We start from the raw sequence: 22,927 nt of genomic DNA on the forward strand, positions 1-22,927 counted from the left end.
GGCCTACTTTAGGAATAGTCTCAATTCTCACGCCTCGATTCAAGATAATTGAATAAATTATTCTTTTTGGATCGCCACATTGGAATGTTAGTTTAATTTTGAACACAATGTGCACATTATTACGCCGAGATTTTGTCAAAAACACTCTCTTCATGTCACTAATCCCTTGAATTTTTTTGAAGAACTTGCTCAAACACTTGATATTCTTCACTTGCCATTCCTTCCCCATCACTTTGATGGAACCAACCCCATTGTATATCTTTCTATAATCTCAGGCATAATTGTTTCTGTTTCCTGAATACGTTCTCTAGCCCAAGAAACACGCATAAACAAGTGGAAAATACATTACAATATGCACTTTTATTTTTTATTTATTTATTTATTTATTATTTTTTTTTTTGCAAAGTTAACAACTAACAACATTTATAAATTGGTTTCTGTGAGGTTTCTGCGCTTGTCAATCAATATGTTTTTGTAGGCAGAAAATGACCTCTCTACATCACAAGAAGTTATGAGTGCAAACTTGAATTAACTTTTTTTTGTTATTTAGTTTTTTTCTTCCTTTTCCTTCTTCACTCTTGATTCCTGAAGCTAAAATAAGGGATATAAAAATCAAGAAACTGAGTTGTCCACTCACAACCATTAAAACATGCATTTAAACTGATTATAATATATATTATATGCACGATTGCTTAAATATGCATTATGCATGTTTTTATCACTAAAAAGACCAAAATATGCAAATATGCACGGAAAAAGTACATATATTTGGAACCGGAAAGTAATGAAATGGATAAGTACCAAGTTTGAGCTATGTCCTAAGTTACTATAAAACATGCATTTGCATGGAATTCTCGTTTCTAGCGATGAGCAACATGACTGTTCTTATTCTACCCTCCATAGCCAACATAGAATAGTCCTAATGTACACTGTATGTACAGAAGGATTCAATTTCAGTTCCCTTAAATAAGAGACAACTAGTGCAGATGCTTCTTACATTATTGAAATATTATCGTAAAAATCGTTCTAAATACAAAGAAGAAGAATATGTTTATTCCACCAGAAGAAATTTGAAATGTTCTTTAGCTGAAACTAAATGTTACACAACCATTGGAATAAATCATAGCTAGAGTACGGGCCAGAGTTATACAATTCTATTTTGGTAATAAATCCTGAGCTAGGTTATTTTGATATTAATAAATTAAAAAAAAAATAAGCAAATTATTTTGTATTCTTTTTCTTAATTTCAATGGACTATTTATTCTTTCTAACTTACATTCTGTTCTTAACTTGATTTTCTACTTTCATCTTCGTAATTATCCCCCTTTTGTAATAATTGTATTGGTTTCATAATACATTTTATTAAATCTTTGTTATGTTCCATTTAATACAAAATAGTTATTTATAAGAACTGCCCCCGAACATGAGCTTGCTCAAACAGGTGTGCGCTACATCCATAATATATATTTGAGTAGCTTAATATCAAAGACGGACATCTGTCGTCTCCATAGTTTTGGTCTAGAGGCAATTTTTAAATTCACAGTGTTCTTTGTAATATTTAACACAATTTATTTTATAAATATAGTGTTAGAGTTTGCATATGGTTTCACTATAACTGGAAAGAGCATGAAAAATTGTATAAAAAACTACAGCTATCTAAATTTCGATTGAGGTCAGGTCTCCGTCTTTGATATTAAGCTACTCATTTATTTTCTATTGTATGTAGCAATAAATACTAAATACTTAACATTTGCATTGTCAATAGTAGTATGCAATGGTAGATTTCCATCATGCATAAGCAAGCATAAAACAAGCTCTCTGCACTGCATGTAATAAAGAATTTGTTCTTAGATTCGAACACATTGGCGGAGAAAATTCTTTCTGAACCAGTCTGCTGTTTTCCATATCATATTATGCTAGGAGAAATTACGATTTGAAAACGACATGTTTATGTATTCAATATCCCACATTATAAAGTACAAAAATAGCTTCAAACAGAAATTTCTCTGATGGTGGAGAAAATGCTCCTCAAATATCGACTTTACCTTTTGAGTACATTCTTTTTCTGATGAAGATTCATGTTAAAATTCATGATATTTTTAGTAGATAGTAAATAGAACATCCATAATTTTAATACAAGACACAACTCAAATCTTTATCTACCCTCTGTTAGTCTCAACTGTTAAAAAAATTCACTCTTCATACATTATGGCCCTCAATAATGCACTACCTAATTATTATCTTAAAGATTTCAAGGGTGAAAAGAAAAGTGTCAGAATAGAATTAACCAAATTCTGTATATTACTCATATCTTCTACTCAACTGATGAATTGAAGGGCTTGGAATCAGATAGTCCTCTGCCACATAAGACTGAAATTGATATATAAGGCAAAATATGTTTTTAAAAATCTATAAATATCATAAAATCACATCATTGGCATTCTTACATTTTTCATTGTGTTTGTAGGAGTGTTTTAAACTTTATTGATAATTTCATGTATGTACGTGCAACCACAGTTGTGAAATATTAACAGATTTACAAAAAACTGTAATTTACATGTGGCATAGGTCTTTCTTGCTGAATTAGAATTTTATGTACCCTAACTTGGGACACCCAGCTAACATGGGACATTTTTGACGTAACATTTTCAAATTGTCAAGGTTGGCACAATTGTTTGACGAGTCTGATGGTGATAATAGAACATTACTTCCACAATACAAACTAATTTGTGTTGTATTTATTGGATGATCTTATGAAGGTAAGTTCTCAATATTTTAATTTTCATTTTGAGGTTACCTCCCATAAAAATTAAAGCATTGAAAAACTTCGTCTCCAAAGTTGAACTATGAACAGTTATGAAATGAGAGATTGTGTTTAACATAACCTTACTCATTTGGCTGAATATAGCAATGTTCTGTTTTCATGTGTAACAACCTACGTTTGTTTGGGAGAAAAATCCCCTAAATTGACATTAGGATGTTACCTTTTTTTTTTATTTTATTGGGTTATTTTACGACGCTGTATCAACATCTAGGTTATTTAGCGTCTGAATGAAATGAAGGTGATAATGCCGATGAAATGAGTTCGGGGTCCAGCACCGAAAGTTACCCAGCATTTGCTCGTATTGAGTTGAGGGAAAACCCTGGAAAAAATCTCAACCAGGTAACTTGCCCCAACCGGGATTCGAACCCGGGCCACCTCGTTTCGCGGCCAGACGCGCTGACCGTTACTCCACAGATGTGGACAGGATCTTAACTTGGGACACTATGTCCCAAGTTACAAACCTGTCCCAAATTATCAATCATTTTAAATTTTTTTAGTTACTGAAAGGACATCTTGTATTTAAATGTTATTTTTGCTCTAATTGCAGATAAAATGAATAAATTACCACGTTCTAGGGCTGTTGGTGAAAATCTGGTAAAGGCAGTGGCAGATGTAAAAGCTGGGCTAAGTTATCGGCTGAGAAATATGGTATTAGTAAATCAACAATTGAAAGACACACGAAGGGCAGACATACTGGAAAATTTGGTAGACCATATGTTTTACATGAAGAAGACGAAAATATATTGACAGACTGTATAGAAATATCTTCAGATTGGGGTTTCCCTCTCACAGCATTTGACATTCGTTTGATTATAAAGTCATTTCTGGACCAAAAGGGCATAAAAGAAAAAAGATTCCAGAATGATATGTCCGGAAAAGCATGGACCCGTGGGTTCCTCCAAAGACACAAGGCAATTTTGTCTGAACGCCTCTGCCAAAATATAAAACGTTCCAGAGCAGCAGTGTCGAAGGAAACACTAGAAGAATATTTCAAAGAACTGGATACTTCTTTGGCTGGTGTCCCTCCAGAGGTAATACTGAACTACGATGAAACAAACATCACCGACGATCCTGGCAGAAAAAAAAATTATAGCCAGGCGAGGATGCCGTCATCCAGAGAAAATAATTGACCATTCTCAGACTAGTTTTTCTGTCATGTTCACTGGCTCTGCCAGTGGACATCTGCTTCCACCATACGTGGTGTATCGAGCAGAAAACATGTATAATTCCTGGACTGAAGGTGGGCCCGAAGGCACACGGTACAATCAATCAAAAAACTCGTGGTTCAATATGGCCATATTTGAAGATTATTTTTATTCTCTTGTACTCCCTTACTTCAAATGTTTTGATGATGCTTTGCCAAAAGTAATGATAGGCGACAACTTAGCTTCCCATATTTCACCATCTGTAATTCGAGAATGAGAGAAGTATAATATCAGATTTATGCTTATGCCACCCAATTCTACCCACCTCTGCCAGCCACTTGACGTGGCCTTTTTCAGGCCATTAAAAGTGAAGTGGGCTGAAGTTTTGCATAAATGGAAGACAACACATAGGGGAACTATTCCTAAGGACCACTTTCCTAGATTGCTTAAGTCATGTCTCGACAGTCTAAATCAAAATGGATCTGCAGAAAAAAACTTGAAAGCTGGTTTCAAGGGGAGTGGAATTTATCCTATCAATAAAAATGAAGTGTTGAAGAGGATTCCAACAAATGAAGGAGCAGAAAGTGAAGATGGAAACCCACAAATATGGAAAGAGGCCTTCACAAACTTTCTGAAGGAATCACGTGCAACAGAAACTCAACCTCTGAGGAAAAGAAAGAAGAAATTTAACATTGCTCCTGGCAAAAGCATTGATTCGTCCATTCTCTCTGATATCCAGCAAGAGGAATTTGAAAGTGCCACCACCAGTAGTGAAAAAAGAAAAGTGCAACAACTACTTCAGCTACAACGAATAAGAAAAGACATCAGGAAATTGTATCAAATTCTGATGAAAGTGATGGAGCCATTTCATTACATGAAGTTCTGGGTTGGATAACTGTTTGTCAAATAGTGAAGTTGAAGACATTGTACCAGCAAATGTTCAACCCATTGTGAAACCAGATGTAGTCACAGATGTCCCAGTGCTTGAACAAGCAGCTAGTAATGAAAATATATCTGTTGGTTTTTTTGCTGTTGTAGAATTTGAATGTCAAAACAAAAGTTCAAAGAAGTCAGCTACTGGGAGTACCAAAACGTTGATAGGGCAGGTGGTATCACATTGTGAAGATTTCAGTACCGGTAATGTTACATTTAAACTTATGCGAAAGTCTACGAAATGTCAGAATGTTTTTATTTTCCCAGTTGTAGACGACATTTCCGAAGTCGAATTTTCAGATTCTTTGTGTGTTAAAGCCACTTACTATTAACAGAGGTCGCTATACTTTCCCTTATGAGTTGAATTAAAATACTGATGGCGCCATTAAAGTTTTGTTGGCTCTTGTTTGTTTATTTGTCTGTATTTTCTTTTTTTGCTGAGAAATAACAAAAGATTCAAACTACTGTAAATCTAAATGTTTTTTTCAAAGGCTTGTCATGTCCTATGTTACCACTACAGCCTCTATCTTGAGCCAAACTATGACCAACCAGTCATTTTGATTGAAATAAGTTAGGAGGAATAGGTTATAACTTGGGACACTAATATAAATAAATACAAAAATACTAAAAACCTTTAAATTAGTTGAAGTAATAACATCCTTGGTTTCTGTGACTTCCTACCAACATTCCTGTATGATAAAAACAGAAATATCTCAGAAATTCAGAGTGCAGCATAGTCTCAAATTTTTTAAGTGTCCCAAGTTAACACAATTTACGGTATATTTTACATTACATGGTTATGATTTGTTATTTATTTTTATTTTGAATTTATGCAACTATTTCTCCAGAATTATTTGCATGGAAACATGTAACTCCTCAATTTCCTCTGAATTATTTTGCATGGATGCACATATGATTAATCAAACACAAACGAAAAATTTTGAAGACAACATAGTTTGCCCCAACTACAATAACTCCTCAATGTTATGTTAGTTCACAGTTGTATCTTCAGATCTGTCACCTGGTCGTGTGATTCACTGCTGGAATATAGAGGAATAGATCTTGAATATCTTTGAATTTCAAAGAATTAAGTCGGAGCCATTCTGATTTGTGAGTATTTTAATTCCAGTGGGATTTCTTCACGACCACGTTTCTGTAATGAAACTGCTAGGAAATCATCATTGCAGGCGTAGGTACTTTACAAACATAGTATCTGGATTTCTCTGCGTGACCCTAAATGTGTAAACAGTCGAAAACAGAAGATCAATCCAATTATCATATTTAGTTGTCTTTCTTATCAACTTAACTAGTTTGTACACAGTCAACTAAGCCATCTTGCGTCATTACTGTAATATGAAATAGATTCCTTTTTTACATTTGAGTAAAATTCGTCACCATCCTTCTGGATCGTTGACAGCTTAGATTCGATTCCTTGCAAACTTTTCAATTTTAGTAAAGTCACGATCAAAGGGCAGGGTGGGTGTGACCTGCTACTACTGGGTGTTCATTTCAAAGTGTGTCATGACGCCACTGTTGGTGAGTCAGCGATTTGAAGTGAGTTTCAGCTTTTATGTCAGAGAAGTTGCCTATTAATCAAGGCATTCAATCTGAACTTGAGAACGTGTATGGTATAACTTTAACGTCGTAGCAACAGATGGCAGTCTGTAAAGTCTGTGAGCTACCATAACCTCTTTCGAACTGTGTTTTGCGCAGGCAAGTCGTACACAAGGTATTTGTTATCATCGGTTGTGTATGGCAACATTCCACAACACAAATCAAATGCTTTGTGTCCATGTTGACCGTCGAAGTTACTGTCAACAAATACGTAATCGTCTTAACCCTCTCCCCATATCCCGACAGTAAGAAAAAAACTCACCTCAGTACGTGTTTCCAAACAGTTCACATTCCTGCCACTACCGGTGTTATGGTACGTATCGGTAAGTACTTTTCTGAATGAACGCCGTACTTGCCAGGCAACTTCTCTGGCACATAGGTAATACGCCTCTGTGGCAATGTAGGAAGATTGAATTCTCTAGGATCGTCGGCTAGCCACATGACGACGTACAACGAGCCATGACACACTTTGAACTGTACACGTAGTAGAAAGCGGTGCTCAATACTCTCAACGAACAAGGTGTATCCACAATGCAGTTCTTGTTTCGTCCTGGACAGTTATATAAACAACAAGATAACACATGAATAATAAATTAATAATTTTGCTTTAGAATGCTTTGTTACATATGAGCTACAAATTCAGCATCAAAACAATCCTATACCACAATAACTAATTATTAATCGTTATCTTACATACAGATTATTTGTTGTATCAATGTCTTCCAATTCATTTGGTACGAGTTCATCTGAACTGTCTGCACCAATATCAGTAGATTCTTCATCATTTTCACACACAAATAACTTGTTTTTATAGAGTCGCAACTTTCTACATCGCTCCTCATCCCCCGCCATCTTAAATCCAAGTGCCATAGGATTATATAAATCAAAAAGTAACAACCTACCACAGGAATCTAAAATAAACAAAACTGTATTGCTATGCAATCTGTTGTCAAAAGGTAGCACTATTCCCACATACAGAAACTAGAATGCATAGAACTTTAGAAATGGTAAAATCTCAATTTTTGCCAAAATGTGGCATAGAACTATCTGATCCCAAGCCCTTCAATTGTTTATGCTTCTAAATTTAATTAACCTGCTCAGTGTGTTGTGTACAATATAACTGTATAACTTTTGACTTGTCGCACATCTCAAAGTTGCAATGTTGATGTAACATCTATGTACTACAATAACTGAAATGAAAAGCAAAACTCTTGATATTGAATCAGCTCTGGAAGTCTAATGGTTATCGAAGTGGGGAATAGATATTTCAACGAAAAATGTGAGGCTAGAATTGAATAAGAATGTAAAGCTGCTAGTTTCATTTAGTAGATATTTACATGTAAAGGCTCTTTTTATTCATCATTATCATGCTACTGTGAAACAACCACCACCGCCACTAGTACTATCATTGTCACTAATATTATCATCTCCTTTCAAGTATTAGATCTCATTTGCCTCAAGCCATATCTTTCGAGGTTTTACTCTTCTCCTACGGCCTTTTGAAGAATATGGCAAAATTAATTTTGGCATTTGTAAAAAATCCTGTATTTCAATAAAAGATAAAGATGAATAAAAGACAAAATCTTGTGTCCAAGACTACCATTACCTGTACTTCATTCTCAACTTTAGTTAATTCATCTTACAATGATAATGATCTTGGAAAGCTATAGCAGAAAAGAGTTGGGATCTGTTTATTCAGAATATCACCACTTCACAGTCTTCTCAATTGAGAGACTATGAAGTAGATAATATAAAAACGTATCAGATAATCTAATACCATCAGGAGGAGTCAGATGTTAAGTGCTCAGAATAGGTACTTCCCAGTGCTGGAACAGAAATTCTCATGTATTTTCATTTTCTTTACCACAGGTTTACAATTGCGTCATCATAATCATCTTGCTCTATTCAAGTCACTTTCGCATTTGACCAAGTTGTGACAAAACTTTTGGGTCATATGAACTTTAGATACGAAAATGAAAATTGTCATGATCTCATTGGAGAAAAGTATTGGAAGAAACAGGCATTCAAATAAAGTAGTACTTGAAAGGAATTATGTATCTGAGAAAATCTATGACTTAAGGGAATTTTTTAGAAGTATATTAACATAAAAGTGTGATAAATATGGAAATTAACACAAAGTATTTTCTGTAATATGAATTAATTTTTCATAAACATAATTAGTTGACAGTTTATACGTCATTTTATCAATTGTTAAGTCAGTCAGGCCACAGAGAGAACACTTTGTATACAATGGAATGTTATGAGAAGTCAGTTTACAAATACGAACTTGGGTTTGAGACGACCTGAGAGAAGGATGACGACACGTGGGATGACAGAAAACCAGATGGGCGGACTACTTCAGAACCAGAGCGGAAAGTCAATGGTCGAGAGTGGCACGAGACAGAGAACTATGGAGGCAGCTGGCACCAAACATGAATCAGCAAGCACCAGATAGGACAGAAAGTCAACGACAGTGAGTGTAATTCGTGTGAAGTGATATGAGGAAGTGTGGGGGATGAGTATAGTAGAAATGATCGAAGAGGGAAGTCAGGAATAGTGAAACGAAGAAATATCAGTAAAATGACCAAGCTCCCAAGGACTTGCTCACCTCAGGAGTCTACTTATGAGCAATTCCCTGTGACAACAGGAAGCCCTTGCCCTAATGGGATGTGTACGGGCTAAATTTATTTATTTATTTATAATCATCTTGATCATTATTACGACCATAATCATCATCTGTTGTAGGAAAATTAAGACTGTAGACAGCAATGCACACTATCTGAAAAAAGAAAAAAAAAAATTAAACTTACCTTCTGTAGTTCTGTATACAAACCTTTAAGGACTTGGTAAAATCTTAGCACATTCAAGTGTCTGGAAATTAGAGGATAAAAGTTCAAGGACAACAAGAGGAAAGTGTTGAATCAAATTTGCTTTTAATGCATAGCATCTGTGTTAGGAATTTCAAAGACAAGAAAGGTAAGATGAATAATTTAATCGTCTCTACTTATTTATTTGAGGTATAAATCGACCGGGAATATATTTTCAGTTACAACATTTTTCATATTTGCTCTCTTTAGAAGTTATTTTTACCTTTGATAATACACATCTCGTTTTTTTTAATAATCGAAGTTTTTGTAATTTGACTGGGCTTAATATTTTATAGCATTCTTAATTAGATTAAGTCTGTTTCACACCTGTAGATGACACTTTCATATAATACACCTTCGAGTCAGCACCGTCATATTACTTATAAATTAATTAAGTTGTGCGCTTTTCTCTCGAACTGGTTGCACAAAGAATTTTATATTTTTTTCTCATCATTCTTAACTCACAAAATCGTTTATAACAACTCAACTCAGCATGTTTTATTATGTTCAGTTTCTTTAAATTATTGTCCCATGTAGCGGTGCACTAATTTCACAAACAGACAAACGCACCTTCATCTTTTATTATCATAATGTAAACTCTTTATTATTTTGGATTGTCAATGTCACAACTAACCAAGTTTTTAATAATGGAAACCAAGAGAGAATTTTCAATTCTTTACTTTATAATATACCACTCAAAAAAATGTACATAATAACCACAATTGCAGAATTTTAATAGCTATTCAACAACTACTATAAAATTCTGTTGTTATCCTTTTTCCCAGTAATGGACACGTAACTCCAATTCTCTAATCCATTCATATAAAATTCCTGTCGTAATTTCCAGTGATTCTACACTATATGTATATTGATTTTTAATTATAAAATTTTTTGAGCAGCAAACATTATAACTTGAGATTTACAAATTACTTTCGGATTGTTAATCACAATTGAAATCTCTGAAGTATCAGATTTTTTTCTAATAAAAGGGGTCAAAAGTTTAATTTTGTACGCTCACTGACTTCGAACCAAGAGAGAAAATTAATGATCTGTGTGACTTATGTGCATATTCGTTTTAACTTCACCACGACGTAAAGAAGATATATATTTTATATTAGAATAAAATTAATATAACTAAAGTTAGTCGAAATCAGAACAGTATTTTCTTACTGTGAAATGTGTTCTAAGATAATCAACTAGCTCAACGGCTATTTCTGTAAATGCAAGTTTTCACCCTTTCATAAATTTCAGATTTATTGTCAATAAACATATAAAATCTTAGAGAATTTTACCTCCATATTCTAAATACCTTAAAAACGCATTTTGTATGAAAATATGATTCAATCCTGGTTATATTTCAAAATGTAATGGAGGTATTAAATTGTAATGTAATACAGAAAATCAGTACTGTATTAGTTTCTAAATAAGATTTCTATTGATTTTGAACATTTTTAAAAATAATTTCATAATTCCTTTTGTTTTGAAATGTTGTACAAATATGAACAGTTATTTCAATTTTCTATTAAATAAAAAATTTTCTTAGAACTAATGTTTGTGGCTCGACAGAGTATACTATAATAGAAAATTTTATTAACTTTGGTTTATATGATACAATTTTACAGTTTTTTTTAGTAATAATATAGGGGCACCAAGTAACATAGCAGTTAAAGTGCTACTCTACAAAACAGAAAGTTCTGGGTTCGAGTCCTGCTGATGTCCTCAATTTTTCCAATTGATCAAATCCTCAAGCTGCTTTATAGCGCTTGGTTCGATATAGCCTATAGCTGAAACGAGTACAAGTATAAGCAAGCTTTCCTTGGAAATGAAGGCGGCAAGCACATAGAATTGACATCCTTACTGCTACTAATGCCGACTGTCTTCAAAGGTGGGGCCTTAATTTTCTGCAACTCTATATGATAGCTTACTTTTTTAGAGTCTTGATAATAATATGTATCTTAAATTCAGTATAATTATTATTTTATAGGGCTAATTGAATTTGACAAATTAAGAACACATACTGGTATGTAATTTAATTTAGTTAATGAACTGTTTACTCCACTCCAATTCTTGTAATTTAAGATTTCATTTTTTCTGCATAGGCCTACACTACAAAAGGATAAATTTTGAGATTTGAAGCTGGACCAATAATATATTGTCATTACTTATTCAAATTATTGTGAAAAACTTTGCAAAGATAATTCAGCGTCTTAAAATTAACTTGAAGAATTTGATATTAACAAAACATATCAATACAATTAGGATGTACTGGTTCTATATTAAAATATTCTTTTTGACATAATTGTAATAATTCTGTTTACTGTTATTATCATGTCATGTATTAGAAAATTATGTGTGTAAGTTGTTCTATAGATACACAGAGAACTATGTGAAGAATAATCTCTAGAATTTTACTGAAAGTGAAAAATTAAACTTTGTCCCCTTTTATGAATTTTACTAGAAAAGTATAACTTGAGTTATGGTTTGCAACAGTCATTTCAAACTTTCCAATATATCTTCATTCAATATGATGAGACTTGTGAGAAGGAAGACTAAAAATATATTATATTTCATAACTTTAAAAATTTGAAGTTCGGTATGAAATACATACTACCTACTTTTAGAACATAATGAAACCAGTACCGGTACAAATCTTCATGTGACAATACTACCAGATATTACTTTAATTTCACATGAATATAAGAATATGTATGATTTTGCTTTCAATAGATATTTAAGAAAATACAGTACGTGAACTTTTGTTTCTTAAAATACAGTAATTAAATACTTATATACCGGTAGTTGTACTAGTGAGAAGATCAAAAATAAGATTTTTTTATTAAAAATTTCTGACAAATATGTCACTTGTTGAAAAGTCTGACAAGCAAATTGACAAATCGTAACAGCGTTTTCCTTTAGAGTTAAAATATATTTGGTACATTTTCACTGATAGACAGTGAAGGAAAAATAATAGGAAATAACACAAGTAGCTAAATGTTATGGAATCCCATCTATGCACTCCATGACTAAAGACGCGTGATTTGTGTCATGAAAGCTACTGGCTACCTGTATCATACTGTTTGCCCAACATTAAATAGCACTAAGAAATGCACACATGGATTAGCAAACTCTAGCCTTGATTGTACACCACATATTACTGACTGAATGGCACTATATTTCAGAACTAAATCAGTGCGAGAACCTGAAACATATTGTATATTTTCCTGACAAAGCATTATTTTTTTGTCGCAGATTAACTGTCAAGTTATTTAAATTAGTAAATAACGACTTTTTTTCTCTCTTCATGAGGCTGGGATGGGAACATCCCTGTGCACCACCGACCTGAGGTCTATTGTGCGTCCCTGGGATGAGTTGCAAGCCCACCGACCGCACCTATGCTGAACCGACCTAACTCCTAACACCCTGATGACCAGTCCTGCCATTCTTCCAAATTCATGTATCATTCCCCCCCAAATGGTATGAGGTGTAAGCCCTGTCTCCTCAACAGTCTCAGGTGTAAGTCCCCTCTCCCGTTGGGAGGGGAGTGGGTTTTGCTGCTGGCCACCAGTTACCATGCTTGACATATCCACAGAGGCCGGCCGAGAGAGTCAGCAGCTTCGAAGGGCCGCCACAGGCGTGATCTGAAAACCAAGTAAGACAACCAGAATGATAAGGAAAGGATGATGAGGGAGGAGAGGAAGTGGCGAGAATGAATGGGGTTCCATATGCCTGATAAAGTTACCTGATATTCATCCATAGGAGTGAGGGAAAAACCCCGAAAAACCTCACCCAGGCAACTTGTCCCAAGCGGGGAATTGAACCCCGCCTGCTGAGTTCGGGAGTGAAGACGCTACCACGAGACCACAGCGGTCACCTAATTAATGACTTCACTGTGTTACATAATATTTTAAATAATGATGTTATTGTGCCTGATTGACCAGTTATTTTCATCATCTGCTGAATCCTAGCATGTAGTAACATCGAAACTAGTCAATCAGGTGCAATAACAAAGCTATTTAAAATGTTAAAACAGTGAAGTCATTATTTATTAATTTAAATAACGTATCAGTTAATCAGTGATTGTATAAGTATTAAAAGAGTGTATACAAGAATGAAGAAAAAAAAAGTATTTTTTGTTTTGTTTTGGTCTCAAATCTTCAATAATTATGGTTCAGAGTTGTTTAGTTTTTTATGGTAAAAGAGAATCATTAAATCCGTACAGTATGTAGTTTTCAAATTACAGTAATTATTGATCTGTATAATCTCTTCCCTTATTTTTATTAGGTACCATACCATTTGTTCCAGAATCATTCGAGCATGTATTTAGGCTATTATTTTTTTTCAACACTCCAAAAATACCAAATTATACAATGTAAATAAATTAATCTTACTTCTTAATGTAAATTAATTTCAGCCTTCACTCTGCTCACTCCCTTGATCAGTGACAATTGGCGATACACAGAGTGAGATAAGTGGTCTACCAGCTTGGAGCTCATAATATAGTTTTCTTCCCTCTGGCTCAAATCTTCTTGCAGGAATGTGTGTTCGAGTACCTTTTAATCGTTTATTCCTCCTTCATAACCTCATCATCATTGATCAGTACCTGAGTACCCTAGTCTACACACTGAAGTTGTGAACAGTGTGACAAATTTTAAGAAAGAGGAAACTAGTCTTCTTCTTCTTCTTCTTCTTCTTCTTCTTCTTCTTCTTCTTCTTCTTCTTCTTCTTCCATTCCATTATGCCGTCAGGGTTGGATTCACCTCAGTTCATCCAAACTCTTCAGCAATTTCTATCTTTACACATTCTCTTCAATTTAATCATTGTTTTCCCCTTCTTATGTGTCATTCTTTCTATTGTATGCTCCCACTTCATCATAGATCTTCCTCTTTCTATTCTTCCCTCAATTTGCATTTCCATTACCTACTGAGGTTTCCTATCTTCTGACATATGATAAGTATGCTCAAACCACTTCAGTTGTCATTCCTCAACAGCCTATTCTCAAATTAAGCTTGAACATTCTTTCTGCCATAGCAGACTGCCTAAATGACAAAGAATACCACAAATTTAAATTCCTTGATACAATAGTGTAACAGTCTCTGGTAACAAGGCTTCAATTTGCTAATACATGATGTTATGAGAAAAATTACTATAATAGAGCACTAAGTTATATAATTTCGTCTTCAGTTCATACTGTATAAATGGTTGTTAAATATTCAATAGAACCTTTCAAAGCAAGAAGGGTACATCTGATTAAAATTTATTTGTCATTTTTTATCATTTGCCCGTTGCTACTGATTATTATTTGTCTCTGTGATAAATTGATAGAAATATGATAAATTAGTATTTTGCCTCTAGTGTTTGTCACCAGTATCATTAATAAGTTTAAGAAATAGATCTCAGATGAAAGGGACATATTATCTTAAAAAAAAAAAAAAAAAAAGTCATACTGAAAGATATTCAGTTAACTCTGTGATTGGTTTTCAGTCAATAAATTAGTATTAAATTGTAACAAAACAAACACAATTTAATTTAAATCCTGTCAAAGCAAATTTTAAGCGCAATAATTAATAATAGGTTCCTATTAGAAACAACAACAACCAAATTTCTTGGCTTAAAAATCGATAATGTGTTAAACTGAAAAAATCACATTAAAGAAATTACCCCCAAACTAAATTCAGCATGTTTTCCTATTAGATCTATGCAAAAGACAGTAAATATCAAAACCTTAAATACAATATACTTTGCATACTTTCACTCGGTAATGAGTTTTTGAATAATATTCTGGGAAATTCCACAAATAGTAACAGTATATTCCTATTACAAAAAAAAAGAAGAATAATTAGAATAATAGTAGGTATCAAATCTAGGGAATCGTGTAGGACTATTTAAAAAAAAAAAACTACAAATAATGACCATGGCTTGTCAGGATATTTTTTCATTAATAATCTTCCTCGTATGTAATCGTGAAAACTTTATAACTAGGCCTACCGGTAATTCAACAGTTCATAGCATAAATACGCATCAAAAGAATGACTTTCATACTCCATCGGCAAGTCTATCGTGCTATTTAAAAGAAGTGCGTTATATGGCAGTAAAAACTTTTAATTGCCTCCCTATCATATAAAAAAATCAAATCTAAAACATAACATTATTTAGGGCCAACTTAAAGAAGTACCTAAGTTCTCACGCCTTCTATTCTATAGGTGAACTCATGATATTCAACAACGCTTCATGAAATTGATAATACAACTTTGTGTTGTACTAGTAGACTATATTGTAAATCTTTTCTGTATATATTTCAACTAGACTGTGACTATAAATTAAGACTTTATAGTAGTATTAAGTTTTTTGACTTGTTCCATATTCTAGCTGTGAAGCAATGTATGAATACCATGGAATGTTAATAAATACAATACAATACATATGTAACAGATACCAACTCTGAAATATAAAAAGGAAAGTATGACACAACAAATTAAGTTTGATGGATCTGGCCTATCATATATCTAATGTTGGAATATCTCGATATGGTAAATAATATTTGTCACTAAATGACGTGTATTTTCTGGTTATACATATTAAATAACAATTAAAATAATTACTATAAAGTTTTTTTTTTTTTTTTTCAAATCATATAGTCTCATTCTTACAGATCCTTTTCATCTACAGTCACAAAATTCAACTACCAGACACACAGGAACAACATATACCGGTACACTCTCAAAACTAAATTATTTTACTGATACGGCCAGCAATGTAGAGACTTAAAAACAGTGGTGGTTTACAAATGGAGACGTCCTTCCTACTGAATGAAACATATTTTTAATGTAGTTAAATGTCTGATGCCAAGAACTGTTGACATATATACGGCATTCCTATGCAGAATGGTTCCAATCCAGCCTCCAGTTAACAAAATCTGTAGGTGGGTGGCATATGGACAGGTTCGTTCACGCTTCCCCATGCAGACCACTCGCACTCCACCCTCTACCACTTAGTTTCCTTAGGACAGGCGCTACACACTCCTGTCATACAAGCCAACGGAACATGTCTATCTGGGACCAATAAATCGACTCTCACAAGTATTAACATTGTAACTCACTTTCTTCCATTTTTCAGGTAAAGCAAATGAAGTTATAAAATGATCGTGTAAATCAGTGTATACAGATAGTAACAATAAGATTTTATATATGAGTGGGAAGGTTTAGAGCTACAATGATAGTACTGGAAGAAAAAGAAACAATTTAAGACTATATTAACTAGCATAACTCAAAACCATAAAAAACTGAGTTACAATGTTAGTATTTGGGAGGGTCGAAATATGCAATGTGGTCACTATTCAGCAGTGTTCTTGAACTTAAATTCTTAAAATATAATTAAAATATGATAAATAATTAAAACAGTTTTTTCATCAAGGCTTCTTTAATTAACAAGTTTCGGGGTTAATCAGTAATTAACAGTGAAGGATCAAAGACACAAAATCTGATCATCGATCCATCACTGTTAATTAATGACGATGGGATTCTTGAAATATTTATTCTAATTCGCAGATTCATGTTTTCCTATACAGACCACTCTAGGGTTGCCAACTTTTTTTAGAAGAAACTACGGGCGACTAAAAATATTACATAGAAAATAGATAAATTATTCGGGTCAGTTACTAAACAACAACTTCATTCTACACTTCGGCAGCTATGCTTAAATTAAGAGAATTTTGCATATTAGTTGTAGCCGACTGCAGTTTTCAGCTCTAATTTGATTAAATGTGTCGTGCTCATGTTTCGAACATCTGTACAATTATTGTTCATGAGATGAAACATCCTCTTTGTATGAGCATTACTACTTGGTATGCTCAGAACAAAACTAGCCAGTTTTTCCTAATTTATAACATTAACACTGTTTGATTTTAGAAGGGTGAGCACTAAAACTCATTTCTGGCAGGCATTACTTTCTGAAAACACTGCACATTTTAATGCATTTATTGAACAACAAAATTCATCATATAACAATCATAATTCACGGCAAAATGAAAAGTCTAGAATAGAAATTTTTACATTATGCAAAAATAAAGGAGAAAAATGCTCGAAGAGAAGAATAAAATGGGAGCCGGGGAGGTTATTAAAAATGAGGGGCAAATACGGGAGATCCCGGGAAATACAGGAGGGTTGGCAGCCCTAGACCACTCCCACCCCACCCTTTGCCACTTAGTTTCCTCAGGACAGGCACTCAACACTCTCATCATATAAACCAAAAGAACATGTCTACCGGGGACCAATAAATATGCAATGTGGTCACTATTCATTAACTTAAATTCTTAAAATATATTAAAATATATCAAAATATCAAACTATTAAAGTTTTATTATTAAAGCCGTCAAACTTATCAAATCACATAGTGATAAACACAAATATACAATTTTTACATGTTGGATGAAAGTTTCGGTTCAAAGAACCATCATTAGATCTCTCGTAGACACTACATGAAACAACTTATGTTATAATGTAAACAAACAGTGAGACATGGGTCTTAAATGTGAATCAGAATTGAATAATTTGATAATCCATTTTGAATCTTGAAATGAATGATTTGATCGATTGTAAAGAAGTATATGGAATCACGAGTAGGTATATAGATAAAAGTTAAATTAACAGCAATAAGATATATGTGTACAGGAGTAAAATTGATAAATTTGATTAATCTATCAAATATAAAATATAAAATAAAACTGTATGAAATGTAACAATAAGAACAAATCCATGTGGTTAAAATACTGTATGTGTAACAGAAGTAACATGAAGACTGCATTTACAGATGCCAAGTCGATGTGCTGGTACAAATTGATGAAGTAATGAACGGAAGTAGATATACAGCATCATGTGTAGATAAAGAGGACGTAAATTCGAAACATATCAGGTCTTATATTGAAAATGATGGAGAGAAATATATATCCGGTATTGTAGAGGGACCAGCGACAAATGTTGGCAAACGTTACGTTAATGGAAGTAGATATACAGCTTCATATGAACATGAAGAGGACGTAACGTTCGAAACATGCGAGGTCTTGTAATGGAAATGATGCAGAAAAATATATCTGATATTGTAGAAGGACCAGCGACATTTCTTATAATTAAATTGTTAGTTTTATATTAAAAATATAAACAATTCCATCAATGAATCCAATCTTCACACCCCAAAAAAACTGGCTAAAATTTGTGGTGGCCAGATCTCCCATGGTTTTGTGATCACAAGTTGGTCACATTAGAATCCTAGATGGAACATTAAATTTATGCAATTATTTGAAAAGACATTCAAAACTGATATTACATTTAAGTTTAATATAAAATACAAACAAATTAATTGTATATTATGTAAGGGTTATTGAAGCAAATTATATACAGTATACTGGTACTCAACACAGATTGGCAGTACTGGCATGTTTATACTAGTTTTGTATAAGCATATGCACAAAATAAATTAAACATTAGGTACTGGTATTTCTGGTATGTATATATTTGGAAACTCTTCTTTCTCACAAGCCAGACATCATTAAACGAAGACATGCTTTTGATATTTGATAAAATATTTTCTTGCAACAGACTCCTGTATTAGTTGTTAAATTGGCAGTTGCTTATTTATACGTTTATTTAAGTATTATAATATGTGTAAAATATTTTTCTGAAAAACGTGTCCTTTAATAACATAAAGTGTCTTTTATTTTCCAGAGTGACCCTGTAGGTTTCAATTAAAAAATTGTAGACAGATAACAATGGTTGCTTGTACCTTTCTCAATTTCAAAATTTAGATTTGTATGTGCTCTTGCTTCATAACAATTTACATTTCTCGAGAGATTAATCTAGTAACTTATTGAATATATATAGACTTGATATTAATTAATGAAAATAATTAGCATCTTTTATCGGTGAAACGAGCATAGAGAAATTATACATCGAAATGGAAACTAGATTATTAGAATTTTATGTCAGAATGTTTTATAGAAATAATATTATAAATATTTTAGGGCTATAATGTATTAAAAATAAAAACGTCCTGTGATACTTTTCCTAGAAACATGTTATTTTCGAATTATAATATAAACGAAGAGTAAAAGCCATTACAAAATTAAATGAGTTACTGCCAACAGGTTAAAATAATAAATTATGTAATGTTTATAGTAAGAGTTCGAATTGTGGTCTTCTATATTATGAACATACTTGTTTGTTTCCTCAGAGATTTTTTTAACGTCACTGAACTTGTCATTTAGAATTGTTTTGCTCTTGTAATTCTTTTTTCTTTTCTAATGTTTAAAACCTAGACTACATCAATGACTTTAAGTAACCCAACAGGTAGAAGTAGAAAAATTACCACAGGACATGTTGGTCTTTACTTTAGCCTTCATATGCCTATACTAAAATTTTTACACTTATTATGAAATTCTTTGTATGAGACTAATCTGTAAACATTTTTTCTTTCTGAAGAATATTATAGCAATGTTTACAATTTATATTAAATAACTCAAAAAGTTAATTTAATAGACATTTCGGTAGTCTACTAAACTTTTCTTACTTTACAAAGTACAAAAAATGGAATAAACATGATAATAATAAGTTATTTATTTGAATAATGGGCTTCAAATGTTGGGTATTGCTTGAACTTTAAAATAATGACTGAATCTATGAACATCTATACATAAAAGGAAAGAAATACGGTTTTCTCATTTGTATCTGTACATTAAAATAGATGAAGTGGTCAATTCAATTGGTAGCAACAACATTAAAGTAAAAGATGACATAATACCTAATATGGAATGCTGGTTGTATTTGATAAATATTCTGAAAACTGGTTAAAATTTCTTTATGCCTGTATTTGTACAATTATATATATACAGTATACATATAGAAAGGAATCCGAAAGTTCATAAAATTCAAAGCCAGTTACAAGCATTTTGACAGTTGTAACAAATATGTTTTTTAATCTTACCACAAAGAAAAGAATTAGGAAGTATGATCACTTGACTAGAAACTATTGTGTTTTTTTATAATTGTTCAAGAACATTGATGTGTAGTACTTGTACTTTTTTAATTGTTTGAGAGTAATATATAACATATTGCAACGAATTTTTGTAGCTTTAAGTATGCTAAAAGTGAAAAATGTATCTGAAAAGTAATTTCGAACTTTTTGAAAGAAGAGATTAGTCGAGTATTTCAGTACAATCTTTGGAGATGTTGAAAATGTACCGGTATTGAAGCAGGAGAAGAACACTTTGAACATCTCTTGTGACGTATGTTTAAGATTCACTTGCATTAATTTTTTAATCGTTTTTAAACATATTCCTGCTAAACAGTTTTTAGATGCTAAAACTTAAAGGTTACTATAGAAAGAAAGGTCAATTTCATGGTAACTGTGCAAGGCATAGGTACTATAACAGAAAATAACTCTGAGCTTATTGTATGAGAGGAGCGCCATATATGGATTGTAATATTATTATAAGTTCGAGTCCCCTTGGAAAAGGAATTTTTTAATGAAATTTCTGCCTGTGTATAGGACCGGTGTGATGAATTTAGGGAGCTGGAACAGGTAGTGAGATCTGATTACACAAACTAACGAACGGCTGAGGTATCATCGTGCCAACCACATGATATCTCTTTTCTGGTTGGATGATCGTTCATCTCTGCTGAGACATGTGGACACGAAGCCGGCAATCGGCTGATCGGCTTTGACCCTTCATGGGCTATTGCACTACAGGTTTAATTTAATTTTTATATATGTACTGTATATAATATATTACATACAGATAACACATGTAGACGTAAACAGTTTACGTCTTCATGTGTTATCGGTAAAATGGTCTTAAGCATTCACTCCACGCAACTAGACAGAAAACAGTTACTCAATGATTATTTCGCTCCTTCCCCCAAATCCCTTTACACGCTTTATCAAGTACATCCAGTACATCACGTGTCGATTTGTGAATCCTATTGCGATCGTCACGCCACCATTGTTTGGCTAATGTGTTACAACGCAATGTGCCTCAATGCTAAAACAACTAAAGATGGTAGTAGTGATTACACTTCTTACTTTTATTTGTTGTGGTATTAAATTATTAACTTGCTTGATATCTGAAGTGTAAGGTTATGTTATTAATAGTCTGTTTGTACTTGATAAAAATTGTTTATAATTTTATAAACGTGAACTTATAAGATATTCTTGAATCTAACTCCTTTTGAATAAGAGTTAATCAAATAATAATTTGAGCACAAACAACCATTGCATGTGAATGTCTGTAACTGGAAAAGATTCGGAAATTTCTTACTCACTAAACAGGAGTTGTTCGTCTTAAAGTATCAAACCCGAAGTCTTTTCGTCTCTGTTGAGGAGACAGTTCATCAGTTGTAGTGGCCACAGCCCTCACAGGCGGCATAGGAGGATGGTCGTCCAGATCGAAAGTCACAAATTCATGCTCGTGTTGCATGGAAGGCGAGTAATCTTCGTCCTCAACATCATTATCGCCACACGAGTTAATATCAGCTGTTGTGGACACAGTATTGGTCGTAGCATCGCGTGGGAAAAACGACGATCGCGATGCTGACAATTCTCTGGCGCTACCATGATGATGCGGATGATGGTGATGGTGGTGATGCGGATGGTGGTGGTGAGGATGCATATCAACCGGTGGCGGAGTCGCTTCGCATTCTTCTTCTCCGTGATGATGGTGGTGATAATAATGTTGGTGATATCCCGTAGAAGTATCGACGACAGTTCCGGCTGGTGCAGGAAAGCTGTAATAGGAAGCAGAAGTCATATCCCTCATGGAACCGGTGAAGGATGGCAAAGGAGGGTGCCTACAAGGAGATGGTTCTCCACTGTTGCTACATTCCACTCCATCAGGACCTCTGGGGTCGCGGTCTAGGTACAAGCGCCGCTGAGGAGACGCTCTGAGCAGTTGCGGAGGTCTTCCAGAAGCATATTGCTGCTGGTAAGAATGAGGATGGCGTCTGCAAGGGAAGAGACTCGTGGGGTTGTGGTGATCCACAGTCAGAAGCATGGAAGATGCGGACAGTTTGCGGCGATGTAGGTGGTGCTCGTGACGTTTGCGGCCCCATTCTTTTTGGTGCCAGTATATATAAAGGAATATCGCACAAGTCCCTGCGATTTCTGTAGCCATGAACCCGGATACGATGAGGAGGAAGCTGAACCCGTAGCGGTAAGTGAACAGAGGTGGTTGAAGCTGCGATCTGGGGCGTAACTTGCTGCCGATCTCGGCCTTGAAGATCGAGATGTACATGACCAGGCCGATCAACATCAACAACCCTGCAACACATTCATTGCATTAAGGACTGACACAAATGCAAAATGTAGAGTTGTATTCAAATTCCTATAACTTCCAAAGTTTTAGAGGTACAGAAGTGGCCAAATTTTATTAGATTAAAACGTGTTTCTTTGAAATTTAATATAATTCGTCATATCAACTATCAGTATAATTAACAGGGTCTATATTGTTGTAAATGTGATTGTTTAAATCTTCTATTATATTTTTCCAACGGTTGGATGTA

General features: G+C 33.6%; 1 protein-coding gene across 1 annotated transcript in view; it reads right to left on the minus strand.

Annotated features, from left to right (window-relative positions):
• Window positions 1–13,674: 13,674 nt before the first annotated feature.
• stg1 (stargazin-like protein) overlaps window positions 13,675–22,927 on the minus strand; it is a 1,309,117-nt gene continuing 1,299,864 nt past the window's right edge. The window contains exon 6 of the mRNA XM_069839565.1: window positions 13,675–22,685. Coding sequence (XP_069695666.1) covers window positions 21,691–22,685 — 995 coding nt within the window. The 3' untranslated portion in view covers window positions 13,675–21,690. The remainder of the gene's footprint in view (window positions 22,686–22,927) is intronic.

The sequence above is a fragment of the Periplaneta americana genome, chromosome 11, assembly GCF_040183065.1.
Source record: "Periplaneta americana isolate PAMFEO1 chromosome 11, P.americana_PAMFEO1_priV1, whole genome shotgun sequence".
In the NCBI taxonomy this organism is placed as follows: Eukaryota; Metazoa; Arthropoda; class Insecta; order Blattodea; family Blattidae; genus Periplaneta; species Periplaneta americana.